This window comes from Coenobita brevimanus, chromosome 116 (assembly GCF_032717465.1).
Source record: "Coenobita brevimanus isolate Jiangsu-jjx chromosome 116, ASM3271746v2, whole genome shotgun sequence".
NCBI classification, from domain to species: domain Eukaryota; kingdom Metazoa; phylum Arthropoda; class Malacostraca; order Decapoda; family Coenobitidae; genus Coenobita; species Coenobita brevimanus.
The window spans coordinates 46,256,516-46,271,309 of record NC_137069.1 but is presented as its reverse complement, the minus strand read 5'-3'; the positions used below and the strand labels follow the sequence as shown (position 1 = coordinate 46,271,309).

The 14,794-nt window shown below is 43.7% G+C and overlaps 1 protein-coding gene across 1 annotated transcript in view; it reads left to right on the top strand.

Moving 5' to 3' along the window:
- LOC145418814 (uncharacterized) overlaps positions 1 to 14,794 on the top strand; it is a 234,690-nt gene that overhangs the window by 216,942 nt on the left and 2,954 nt on the right. The window contains exons 5-6 of the mRNA XM_080287146.1: positions 4,646 to 4,788; positions 6,300 to 6,500. Of these exons, the coding sequence (XP_080143272.1) occupies positions 4,646 to 4,788; positions 6,300 to 6,500 (344 nt within the window). The remainder of the gene's footprint in view (positions 1 to 4,645; positions 4,789 to 6,299; positions 6,501 to 14,794) is intronic.

Genomic DNA, 14,794 nt, shown 5'->3' with positions numbered 1-14,794 from the left:
TTGCAATGCTGAAAGAGTGTGCCCCCGATGACTAAGTCAGTTGCTAGACAGAAGCTTCCAAACCTCACTCCGTTTTCACTCATCCTACTACCAACTCCCATCTTACCCATACATGCCTCAAATCCCTCATTTGAACAGCCCATTACTGCATTAAAGTCTCCAACGCAGATCAAAACATCATGTCTAGGTACCCTTCCTACTCCTTCTTGCAACTTTTCATAAAATGTGTCTTTCCTTTCATCGAGTGCATCATTAGTAGGTGCATAACACACAAACAGACTGATGTTGCCATGATTTGATTTAAACCGTGCGTATAACAATCGCTCATCTATAGGATCCCACTCACATAAAGCCTTATTTGCCTTACAACCCAGCAACAATCCTACTCCCTGATAATGCATTCCGTCCTGTCGGCCAGATATCAGTAAACGTATACCATCCTCCAAATCCAACTTATCGACTCCAGTTAATCTAGTTTCTGTCAGAGCACAAATATCAAGTCCGTAATTTTGAAAAACCTTCACTAACTCATCGATTTTACCGTCATGATTTAGCGTTCTCACATTCCAGTTACCAATTTTAATTGTATTTTTTGCATTAACAAAGGAATTAGATTGTAATTGAGGCAACTGTGAGATTCTTAGCACCCCCTGCCCATTTAAGGGCTGCACGGGACTGGGGGCCATTGTTGTTCTTTCAGAGTCCATCAAGGTTTCTTTGGCTAACTTCCTGAACACCTCGCCATTGTGTTGCAGTCGCAGTAGGCAGCTAACTTGCCTGATTGCCCACACCCGAAAGACCCAGCTATGCTGTAGCCAGTCACGTGCCGGCATGCTTCCCAGCCATTTCACTCTCAAGGAGTTCCTCTGCCTGAGAAAGCAACCACCCCCCTGCTCCCGAGGGCTTTTGATCTGTGTAGGTAGAGGGCGATCACTCCCTCACTAGCCATATACAGTGTATATACAGTGTATAGGCTACACTCACCATACTAGTGCACACATAAAATCACTTCTTCCCCCACAAAGCACCACAACAGAAATACAATCAATTAAAATATGCAATGGTAACAAATCGCACATAAAAACTACCAATACATACATTCCCCCCTCCCCAATTGTCCCCCACAGTACCACACAATTATATTCCTCATATACACCACATCACTGACATACCCATCATCATCCTGGACGGTGATTTCAACTCCAAGGCATCAGCCTGGCACGTCAACAACCCTGACACAGACAGAGGGCTGGTATTACAATCCCAAGCAGATAATCTTTTCATCCTCAACAATCCCCATCAACATACCTATATCCCACCCCAAGGCCTCTTCCTCCCATCATCCCCAGACATCACCTTCTGCTCCCCAAACCTCACCCCCACAACATCCTGGAGAGTAGTCAAAACCCTTGGCTCTGACCAGCTCCTGATGATCATCACTACCAAAACCAGAATCACCCCAGGTGGCCACAGACACACATGTACTAATTATAAGAGCCAAATGGGAGGCATTCACTACTGAAACAGAACAACAGTTTGAAACATTAAACAGTACACCCATCACAAACATCAACACCGCTATGCACACTGTCAATACAATTATTCAAAATGCAGACAAAGACACATCCCCAGAGGAAACATAAACACACACAATCCCAACTTCACATCAGAAATTCAAGGCCTCATCAGCCAATGCAACACACTGCAACACTCTCCAACACACCATACACAAGACACCATACAACAAGTACAGGCACTCAACACTCAAATAAACAATAAAATATCAGAGCAGCAAACACTAAACTGGAATAATTATCTCCAAACATTTGATTACAAACCAAACACCAGCAAACTCTACAAAACACTAAACACTATCACACTCTCCAACAGCAAAAACTACACAACCACATGCTGCCATCACAACAAGACACCATACCCTCAAACAAACAACAAATAAATACTCATCAATCACTTTTCACACATAAGTCATCTAAGCTCCATCACAACGACCGACATGTCATCTGATGCAAGAGACACTTCCCCACAGACCCAGAGTTCGCACCCTTCGCTTACAACCAGACGAAGTACATCATTAACAACCTTAAGCGCTCATCTGCCTGTGGCTCAGAAAACATATGCAACATACACCTTAAACATCTTGGACCACAAGGCATACAAGCACTCACCAACATATCAAACTACAGCTACTCACACAACATATACCCAACATCTGGACGCATGGTACTATCATCACTATCCCCAAACCCAACAAACACCCCATGTTTCCTTCGTCACACAGCCCCACTGAACTCTGCATCCCCTCCAAAGTCACTGAATGACTAGTATTACAATTAGTAACACCTCACATCCCCCTAGCCCCATCACATGGTTTTAGGTCACTACACTCCACAAACACTCTCTTACAGACGTTACAGAAAGTTTTTGATGGCATCATATTAGCTTGGCCACCACACAAAACACTTTTAGTCACACTAGACTAGCAAAGCTTTTGATGCCATCTCCCACCATAACCTCACAAACAAAATATTCAACACAAACATGCACAATAACACAAAAAGATGGCTGGCAAACTACTCAGCATGCAGATGTGCACATATAACATTTGCTGGTCAGTCATAAAACATCAGAAGCTTCACAAACTGCATCCCTCACGGATCTGTTTTGTCCCCTACACTCTTTATCCTATACATGCATGACATACCCACACCCCACAGATACACGTAGCTTCCTATGAAGATGACATAACACTTACAGGTACACACAAAAATGCAAACACAGCTGCACACATCCTCCAAGCTTCCCACAACATACTACACAATTGGTTCACCACAAACAGACTCAATATAGCCCTAGCCAAAGTACAGTGAACCTTCTCACAAACTGGACAGCAGAACATAGTCACATTCCACACCTCACCATAAACAATACCCCTCTACCACACACACACAAACACCCAAAATCCTTGGTATAACATACATCAATGTCATTTAAACAACACATCACAAACACACACACACTCACACACACAAAATCCTTGGTGTAACATACATCAGTCATTTAAACAACACACACACACACACACACACACACACACACACACACACACACACACACACACACACACACACACACACACACACACACACACACACACACACACACACAAATCCTTGGTGTAACATACACATCACAAACATTAAAAAAAAAATTAACACAAAGACTCAATGACCCAAGGTCACTTGCCCATACAACATTCAGACACAACAAAGAAGCCACCACGACAGTATACAAACAATATACAGGTATATGTTCAGTGGTGAATTATGCAAGCCCTGCTTGGGCTTCTAAACTCATTAAAACACACTACAACACTCTACTGACCATACACAACAAGGCTCTAAAAATTGGTGTGAATAAATCCTTACCAGCTAGTATTAAGTCATTAATGTGGGACTGGGTAGAATTGACATCAGTAGTGAAGAAAGACTGCCATGGAATGTCAAAAAGATAATTTCTAAATCCATCCTAGTTTGCCCTATCAAAGTGCCATCGGATCACCCTGACAGGTTCAGAAAGGTTTGAGGGGGCTAACTAATGAGGTTTTGATGAGATTGTGGTCAGAAGATCCAAGTGGTGACAATACTTCTATCCTGTATTGACCTGGATTATTCGTTAGGAATAGATCCAAGAGAGGGCATTATGGTCAGGATTATCTGGTAGTCTAGTTGGTTGCTTTACCAAGTGCGTGAGGTTAAACGATTCTGCAAACAGTTCACACTCTAGACCAGCATCGTCAGTTCTGGCAGAATGCAATAACAATTCAACATTATGTACGTTAAAATCACCCAAAATGGCAATTTCGGTGCTAAGGGCAAGGTAAAGGTTACTCAACTGTGTGGATATGGTGTCAAATACACCGGGTTCTGAAGAAGCATTGGGGGGGCGATAGACTACACAGATATATTTGGTAATATTTAGATAGTTTATACAGTAAATAATAAAAAATAGTTGAAGTGAGATTTAATAGAGTGTCAACTGCATATTGAGATATGAGATCGCAAAAATCGCCTTAAAAGAAATCCGTGTAACAGTTGCCTGGCTATGTTGTGACACTTTCCACAGCTCCTGAGTCCATGGATCAGTAGTTATGTGCAATGATATGCCTTAACATTTACCTACAAGGGATAGCCATATTTTCTTTTTTTTTTTTTTTTTAATAAGCAGAAGGTAAACTGTGCTGGTTTTCTTTTTTGGGGGAGGGGGAGAGGGCTTAAGGCACACTCCATAAGGCTCTTAAGGTTTGCTTTTGGAGTTTATTTATATTTTTTATAATTTTTCTGTGATGCTCCACACAAAGTTGCATTCCAGGAAAAAAGACATAGGCAAACAGACAGACACGACCGTAGGTTCACTGAGGTGGCCATGTTTTTTGTGCAATGCAGAGAAGAGGAAGACAGATACGTAGACGGACAGACGCGAACTTAGGGTCTTTCAGATTTCCATGTTTTTTGTGCACTGTAGAGAAGAGGATCCTCCCTTGCTACTTCACCATATTATTATGAACTTGTTTTAGGGTGAAGAGATAAATATGAACGCTTGACTCAAGACTAATTACAACCTACAGGCTGATTGCTTGTATAAACCGCATTGGGAGTGTGACAGGCATCAGGAAGGTGGATTACAAGAAGGGCCTGGCTGCCATCAACTTGTATATCACCACTGATAGGGGCACCAACATCTCGGTCGACCTGGCACCTCAAATTGCAGGTTAGTACTAGCCATACTTATGCTTCCCATGAAGAGGAAAGTCAAATTTTCTAACTGCATAATACTTTCTTTTCTAATATGTGTACTGTCATCTTCGTATTTTGCCATCCGAGACATTGAGTCCACTGCAGGACAAAGGCATCTCCCATTTCTTTTTCACTTTGACCTATTGGCTGTTTGTCTATTCCATCCAGACCCAGCAGATCTGTGAATCTCATTTCTCCACCTTGTTCTTTGTGTTCTCAGTCCATTTACCCCATCTGTTGGTTGCCACTCTGTTATCCTGATTGTACATGTGTTATTTGTTCCAAGAAGGACATCGCCTACTCACATCCATTAGTTCATTTTATGCTGTGGTGGTTACATTTCCTACATTATATCCAATATTCGTCAGTTTCTCAATCCAGGAAGCTCTTTTATTCTATAAGACATCTAACCTAATATTTTCAGTTCCTTTCTGAAAATTAGTACATTCATTCTCCATAAATTTTATGGGGCTCCAGATTTCCTATCCATAAGTAGGAGCAGGAAGGAGACACTGATTATATAAACCAATATCTTCTGTCAAGCGCAATACCCTGTCTTTAACGAAGTTCCGTTGTTCACCAACAGCTCTCCATCGTATTCCTGGTCTTCGTTCAATTTTGTTTTCATGAACTAGAACTCCAATCTGTCTGTTCTAGATAATAATGCTCAACATATTCCAATTCTTTCTCCAACTTTTAGCTTGTATTTAGTTTGTGATGGTAGACTTTAATGCAAAAGTTGGTTTGAAAATGGTGGTGAGAATGCTGTAGGATTCTTTGAATGGAATCCAGAATGGTAGAGGTGCAACATAGGAGCATGCGACCCATACTGTCGCAACGCAGAGGAGGAAGTGATGCCCTGACCTGACCCGGATATTCAGTCTTCCCACTGCCATGCAGAGCCATATCATCAGCTAAACCTAACCTATCGCAACATTTCTAACCTACACTGACGAGCACTGCTTTCATTGCAGGGTGGAAGTGGAATGGATGTCCTGGCCTGACCGCAGTTAACCTTTACAGTGCCTTCCATGTTGTCACCCTGGGCCCAGATACACATGCAAACTTACCATTAACACCCAGTCGTAACTCAGAATTATTTTTGCAGGACGAACATGAGCCATGTGAAGAAAAACGTTATTCTTATCCTTCCTAAAAACCAAATTTATGTTACTAGAGAAGTTTGTCATTCTGTCAGTCTCAGTCCTGGAGCACAATGGTTGCACAGCATACTTCTCAAACAGTAGTAAAGAGGAGGTAGGAGCTTCTACAATGATAAGCATACGATTCATTCTTCGGTGGGACAGAGAAGGGGTGAATGTCCAGACTTGACCAAACCCAAGAGTCTTCCCAGCTCCTTAGAGAGCCTTCAGCCTAATTTAACATAAACTATACAGTATACCAACTAAACTTACCTAAGTTACAATAAACTAAGCAAAGCTAAGCTAACCTATACTAATGAGCATATGACCCCTTATATTGCAGCGCGGAAATGGGGTGAATGTCCTGACCTGACCTCACTCTACAGCCTCCCCGGCACCCTCCAGGACCATGTTAGGAACTTGGAGTGCAATGGTTCCCCAATATACTTTTTCTCATCTGCTGTACCTGGGCGACATGCCAACCAGCATCGCCTGTGCAACATATCCTTTTCCATGTTAGAGAAGGAGTTTTTGAGGTCTAACAGTAAGTTCCTGGTATTCATAACTGATTTTTGTTTTCCACTCAGCCAGGATCTTTTTCCTCTTCTGACGTTTCCACTTCGATTTTTGGCTTGGTGCAGGCATTGATGATGAGACTACTGTTACCAATAGTAATCAAATAACAACAACTACAACAACAACAACAACAACAACAATAATAATAATAATAATAATAATAATAACACTCTATGCACTACACCACATGCACTTTACATTTCACACAACGTATCCCACTACGTTACAGGGGTTGGCGCCAGCAAGGGCATGCGGCCAGAAAACTTTGCCCCCGCTACCTAGTGGCGGACTTCTGGGGGGAGGCGTGGCGGGGGTTCCGCCGGCATAGATCATGGGTCCAGGGCGAGATGGGGCTCGGGCCTGTGCTAGAGGGTACAGGTCACTGCGGTTCCCAGGCTGCCGCTTCCGCCCAATAGAGAGGGGCCCGAACCTGGGAGTAGCGTCCCAGGAGGCTGCCCTATCAGTGGGTGTATAATGGCGGGATAGTTGTAGTGCCAAGACGCGCTTGGAGGGTGTCCCTGCAGCTGTCCTGGCAGGGTGCCCCGAGGCCACTACCACAGCCACTGGTAAGCTGGTGGGCTAGGGGTCCCAAATCCATTGCCTGGACCTGGGATTGTGCGGTGAGTGGGACCTGTGCTGTGTCTGTCCCCATTTATTAATACTGAAGATGACAAAACAAAAAAGGTTTCAAAGCAAGCCTGAGGACAGTAAATCACCCATGGGGATGAGGGTGGGTTCATGGAATGTGGGAAGTTTGAGGGGAAGAGCAGGGGAAGTCGTTGAGGCATTCAGTAGGAGGTGGGTGGACGTGGCGTGTTTGCAGGAAGTCCGGTACAGGGGTGGATCAGCCAGAAAGATTGTTGGGAAGGACTGTTGCTATAAGTTGTTTTGGCAGGGAGGACAGACGGATATGGAGGTGTTGGTGTGATGGTTGCGGAGAAATGGGTGGAATATGTTATGAATGTTTTGAGAGTAAGCGATAGGATATTGGTTGTGAAAATTCTGTTGGGAAGAAAGATAGCTGTGATTATATCGGCATATGCTCCACAGGCAGGATTGGATGAATCAGAGAAAGATAGATTTTGGGATGATTTAATACGTGTAGTGGGTGGTATGCGGGATGATGAGATAGTGATTTTGGGAGGGGACTTAAATGGTCATGTAGGTGAAGCAGCCCAAGGTTATGAAGGAGTGCATGGGGGATGTGCATATGGTTTAAGGAATGCAGAAGGGGAAAGGATACTCGAGTTTGGGGAGGCAACGGACATGATTGTGTGCAACACATATTTTAGGAAAAGAGACAGCAGGTTAATTACGTATGAGTCTGGGGGAAATAGCAGTCAGATAGATTATTTTCTGGTTAGGAGGGCCGATAGGAGGTTAGTGAGGGATGTTAAAGTTATAGGAAGTGAGGAGTGTGTGCAGCAACACAAACTATTGATTTGTGATATGGTGCTTAAAGAACAAATGATGAAAAAGAGGACTTATGTACCTAGGAGGAAAATATGGAAGCTGAAAAACCAAGTAGTAAGGGATGCCTTCTATAGCGAGTTGAGGAGAGTGGTGGCTGAACAGGGAGCTGTAGACAGAGGCGTTAATGAACAGTACAGAGCCCTCAAGAACAATTTCTTGAGAGTTACTGATGTAACATGCGGCTGGACAAGAGGACCACCAAGACATAAAGTAACTTGGTGGTGGGATGAGGGTGTAGAAGCTGCAATTAAGGAGAAAAGAAGGCTTTTCCGGGAATGGAAGAAGGGTGGTAGCAAAGAGGAATATTTGGCTGCCAAGCGTAGGGCTAGGAGAGAGGTATACAGGGCAAAGTCTGAGTCACAGAGACAATTACTTGATAACCTAAATCATGGGGAAAGGAAAAATATATTTAGGGTGGCAGGCCAGGTGAAGAGGGATAATCGGGATATCATAGGTGAGCAGTGTGTGAAGAATGATGAAGGAAGGGTAGTGGTGAACAGTGAGGATATTAAAGATGCATGGAGAGAGCATTATAACCGGTTGTTGAATGAGGAGTTTGACTGGGACAGGGAAGGTTTGGAGCCAGCAGATCCAGTGTCTGGCCCTTGGCCTTTGATTGATACTGCTACTGTGAGTGAGGCAATAGGCAGGATGAGGGTGGGGAAGGCAGCAGGTGTGTCTGGGTTGACTGCCGAAATGTTGAAGGCCTCAGGCGATATAGGGGTGAGTTTAGTCACTGACCTGATAAATAGGATTATTTATGGGTGTGTTGTCCCAGATGATTGGCTGAAGAGTGTAATTGTAAATGTGTATAAAGGGAAGGGTGATGCCCTGGAAAGAGGGAATTATAGAGGTATAAAGCTTTTAGATCAGATAATGAAGGTAATGGAGAGAGTTTTAGAAGGTATGATTAGAGAAAGAGTGAATATTGATGAGATGCAGTTTGGGTTTATGCCAGGTAGGGGGACCACTGATGCCATATTCATTGTTCGACAGCTTCAGGAAAAATATATTGGTAGGAGAAGGGATCATTATTTTGTTTTTGTTGATTTGGAAAAGGCCTTTGACAGAGTCCCTAGAGAGGTGGTGAAGTGGGCAATGAGAAAGCTTGGCTTGGAGGAGTGGCTGGTAAGGGTGGTTATGGCCATGTATGTGGGTGCTCACACCCAGGTGAGAGTGAATGGAGATTTGAGTGATGAGTTTTCCGTGAATGTTGGTGTGCATCAGGGGTCAGTCTTGAGTCCCATGTTGTTTATCATGGTACTTGAAGCCCTTTCACGTGACTTTAGAAACGGACTCCCGTGGGAGTTGTTGTATGCTGATGATTTGGTGTTGATTGCAGAGAATGAAAGGGAGGCGGAGGAAAGGTTTAGGAAGTGGAGAGATGGTATGGGGCAAAAGGGTTTAAGGGTAAATGCAGATAAAACAAAAGTGATGATATCTAGGGTTGGTGGCGGTACTGTCAAAGACGAGGGAGAGTGGCCATGTGCAGTTTGCCACAAGGGCGTGGAAAGTAATTCCATCTTGTGCGGTGTGTGTGATAAATGGGTGCATAAGAGATGTAGTGGTATCAGAGGTAGACTGCGAGATAATGCTGATTTTATGTGTACGGCGTGCCGGGGTGAGCAGGTGGAGATCGTCAGACGTGAAAGAATTGAACTTGCTGGTGAATCTCTTGAGTGTGTGGAAGAGTTTTGTTATTTAGGAGACATGTTGTGTGCTGGAGGTGGGGCTGGAGCTAGCTCTGTGGCTAGGGTGAGAAGTGGTTGGAAGAAGTTCAGGGAGCTCTTGCCTCTCCTGACATTGAGGGGGCTCTCCCTACGTGCTAAGGGGTCTTTGTATGCAGCGTGTGTTAGGAGTGTAATGCTGTATGGCAGTGAGACCTGGGCAGTGAAGGAGGAAGACATTCGCCGGCTCAGACGTACAGAAATGACAATGATTAGGTGGATGTGCAGTGCGTCCCTGCGTCCAAGGCCTGGAGGGGCTGGGTTTACAATGGAAGAGTTGAGAGGTAGGATGGGACTGGAGTGTATTGGTGTTGTGATGAGGAGAGGTAGATTGAGGTGGTTTGGACATGTGGAGAGGATGGGGGATGATAGTTGGGTGAGGAAGGTGAGAAGTGTTAATATTGGGGGTGGGGTTATGAGGGGTAGACCGAGAAAGACATGGGACGAGGTCATTAAGTGTGACCTTAGGGTTAAGGGACTGAACAGGGAGGCTCCAATGGATCGTGCAGCATGGAGAGCCGCCATTAGGTGACCAAGGCCGACACATGCAAGCATGTTGGAGCCTTTAAAAACGAAAAAAACGAAAACGAATCTGTGGTAGGTGGTGCCACCTTCATCCACTCTCCGGACGTAGTGCTGCCTGCTTTTTCCTTCATCATTCTTCTGTATTTGCTCTGCTGTTTTCCTATTTTTCCCATTTTTCCTGTCACTTTTCATTACACCTCTGTCCTTTTCAGGTGGCTTTACACTGAGTGAAAAGTCTGATGGTTTCCTGTAAGCCAGGAAACCATTTACAACCATAATCCAACCCAAACGTGTTCCCTATGTGTCAACAAGTGGGTTGGTAGAGGGTTAGTGCCCCTCCCTGTATAACAACTCAAAGACAAATGGCCACCCCTTACGAGATTATGGTGTATGGCTATAAATAGATAGATAAGTAATAGTAGTAATAATAATATTAATAACTGGCATGGCACTCAGTAGAGCGCATACCTCCGCCAAGGCCCAACATACATATGTATATAGATAGATAGATAGATAGATAGATAGAGATATATATAGTTATAGATATATATATAGATAGATAGACAGATAGATAGATATAAAGAGACTTCACAGCACCTTCCTTCACCAAGTTATTGTTTGAAGCCATATTTACCTTTTCAGTAGCAATTTTGAAAATGGATGGGGTTAGATATAGTCAGTAGTAAGCCTTTTACTGTTAGACAATCTAAACTGAGTCAGACCGACGAGAAATGCAAGAAAATTTAAAGCAAAGACGTCACTGCATTGAAAGCGAAAATATTCTCTGCTGTTACTTATGCAATGTACTATGGGTAAAAAAAGTATCGGTGCACTATATGTGTGAAACATTTGGGACCACAGAACTAAGGTCACTGAAATACTGGTGTCCGACCTACCACACGTTGGTAGCCCTGATGTCGGGTGGTGTTATATATCGCCAACTGGCAATATCCTTTTGCAAACATAAAGCAAATGTTATCTTTATACAAACATTGTTCATACACAATGACACGTTGGCAGTATTCGAATATTTTCGGTATGCATCGAACCCTTCCCCTCCCTGGAACCGATACTTTTTTATTTATTTATTTTTTTTTTACCCTTAGTACATCTTCATTGGTGGTAGGTGGGGGCGCTTACCATCCACTCACTCGATGTAGTGTTGCTCTAATATGACTGCCCTTTCCTCTCTTCCTTCCATCTGTCCCTCCTTTCTCTACTGTCTTTCTTTCCTTCATTCTTTCCTCTTACTTTGATATATGGGTGGCTCTGCACTGAGCAAGCCAAATGGTTTCCTGTACACCAGGAAACCATGTACTATGCTGGATGGTAACCATATAACCAAATTATGGCGCCTGGCGATTTAGTGAGTAATTAAGGCGCTCCAATCACATGGAGCCTGTACAGGTTTATAACCAAGGGATGGTTGGAGTTTATTGCTCACGTAATGCCACTCACGGATGACTGAGGCTGGTCACTCTCATCTTACATGTCGGGACCAACTTGCCTAGCCCCGGGCTTCTACGGTCTTCATGGAACAACACAGGACTGGATGATGATGATGATGACATCTTCATCAGAACAAATAATATAAAATCAGATTGTCATCATGATAATCATCATTATCATCTTGACCTTTTATATACAAGTTTTCCCTCCCAAAGACGGGTGTAAAAAGCAATTTATGTGGAAGAGGTCCTGTACCTTCAAAACCCACAAGATTCTGCTTTTTAGATCGTATTGCCACTGTTATGGAGGCTACCAAAAACCTTTTCCTTCTCAGTCATTTCTGTCCCCGGTGTGTGATTATACGACTTTTCTTGCGTATTTTTTGTACCATTATGTAGATATGCAAAAGATACAAATATTATACATGAGAATAAGTTCAAGTTAAAAAATAAAGGGTTGAAGAAGAAGGGTAACAATGCCTTCTAAGCCGACAAGAAAATGGGTCTTAGCATCAAGAGCAGATGTCCGTGATATGGTGAAGTTTGTTGTAGTAAAAGTATAAAGAACAGTTAAGAGACTAATTAGGTGAAAATTACGGAACAATTCGCGGAGGGAGAGGTGCTAGAAAGACACTAACGGCTGTGCTGTTACAACTGAGGGTGTGAAAGGGCAGGCAACCCCAGTTATAACAGTCATTTGTTGTCGTTGTTAATAATCAACCCCGGTCATGCCTTGCCTACCTGACCAGTCGACCACAGGTAAGCAACTGACCCCATGGGGTCGTACCTCAGGTTCCCTACACCGTTGATGTTTTGTCTGCGTCTTAGTGTGGCATGTGCCGTGCAGTGCTCCATGATGTGAGTTATCTTGTGCTAGAAAGACTCACTGCTGATCACCAAATCTCGCCTGGTAACAGAGGAGGGCTGAGTGATTTACTGAACTAAGCCTCGCTAGGTGAACTAGATTAGCTCTATTTAAGGATACTTCTGATGGGTGGACGTAGAGAAAGGGACTTTGTATTAAAAGTTCTGATCTAAGTGTTGCATTGCCCCGCGCAAGAAATGAGTATGTTGGTGTTTCTTCACTGCAAGTGATACGAGTGTCTGAGGTGTAAAGTTGAGGAGGGTCTGATAATATTTGTGGAGATCGTTTTGTGTATCTAATTGTGTTGTATGGCTCTGCAGTATAAGAACATGGGTGTTTTACTTTATCGCCAGCTGATGCATAGAACTGTGAATCTAATGTCAAAATATTCTTTAACGGAGAGGATTTTGGTTTTAAAGTGAAAGGAAGCCGTGGGAGTGGTATTGGTGCAGCTAGTGATGATGCGTAGAGCGTTGTTCTGTGTGGTCTGCCAAGTCTTCCAGTGGGTGTTGGACAGGATTGGGGAAGCACAGGATATCTCTTATTTGACATATTGTTCGCATAGTTCGGAGTGTTTCTTTTTATTGCCAAATGTCTGTCGTTGTAGTTCCCCTAAGTGTGTTGAGTTTGGGGTACACCTGCTCTTAATGCCTTGTATTGAGTCTCTGAAGGAGACTCCAGAGCCATATGTCACCCCAAGGATCCAATTGGAGAGGATGTGTGGCACTGGTACATTGTTAAGTATGATGTTAGGGATGTACCTGTGCTCATGTTTCCTGCTGGTGATGAGTGTGGTGGTGGAATTGGGTGGAGCCACCATCAACCAATTGTTCTCGATCCATGCCTGAAGTGTGTTAAGGTAATCTTGTTGCCGTGTGCAGTCTGTACCTGGAATGTGGTGTGTAATTATCATGGCTGTATCATATGCAAAAAGGCAATATTTGTGGGTAGTTGAGGTATAGGAATATCATCCATGAAACGATCGAAAAGAGTGGGCGAACGATCGGAGCCCAGTGGAACTGTAGTTGGCAAGCCACTATATGGTGCTGTGTTCTATGTTTGTGCTGTAGATTTTGGTGATTAGAGTAAGTTGGGGATGGTATATCAGGTTTTACATACAGCTATTGATAGAGGTGTATGTTGTGCTGGTATCGTGGAGTTGGTGCTGTCAGAAACGCGTTGTGTGACCTTGGGTTTTTAGTGCTTGTGGAACGTTATGCTCTAAAGCTGCGCTGTGAGGGAGCAAAGGGGACACGAAGTGTGACTTTGTTCAGAATTAGGCGTCCGGTCATCTTGGATGGTGTGCTTAGTACTGTTATGTATCTGTAAGAAGGAAGGTGTGTTGGATCCTAGTTTAGTTTAAGAACAGTGATAATTTGTTCCATGTTTCCAAATGCCGGGAATACTGTGATGTGCCTATGTATAGTTGCCGAGGTACGTGACAGCCTAGATGTCATGTGATTCTCTGCATATGCAAAAAAGATTTTCATATTTCAGTGATGACTGGTATAAGGTGACATACCGCATGTTTGCTTAGACATAACGAGTATGTCTGGGTGTTCTTTGTAATAAGGGATGTGTTGGGTGTTTGAGGTGACGGTGGCTTGTGTCTTGGTCTTGGAAGTACTGTACCTGTGTGTGTGTGACTTAGTGATATTGTTAAGTATTTTGCAGAACCGAGAGGAGTCTGTGAAGTGCTTGAGTGTTGTTACCAAATGTTCTCAGTTGTCTGTTTCCCTTGAGTTAATATTGTTGTCATTTTCGTTGTTGATTTATGTGGTAGGTGGGGGCGCTCACTATCCACTCACTCGATGTAGTGCGGCTCTCGGGTGTCTGCCCTTTCCTCTCCTCCATCCGTCTTTCCTTCCATCATCTTCTGTCTTTCTTTCCTTCTTTCTTTCCTCGTCCTTCTGCCTACGGGTGACTTTACACTCCCTCTTCTGTCTTTCTTTCCTTCATTCTTTCCTCTTCCTTCTGCCTGTGGGTGACTCTGCACTGAGTGACAAGCCAAATGGTTTCCTGTACACCAGGAGACCATTTACTACGCTGGGTGGTAACCATATAAACAAATTTTGGCGCCTGGTTGTTTAGTGGGTAATTACGGCGCTCCAATTGGATTGAGCCCGTGTAGGTTTATATCCAAGGGGTGGTTGGGGTTTATTGCTCATGTAATGCCACTCATAGATGAGTGAGGCTGGTCACTCTCATCTTAAATGCCAGGACC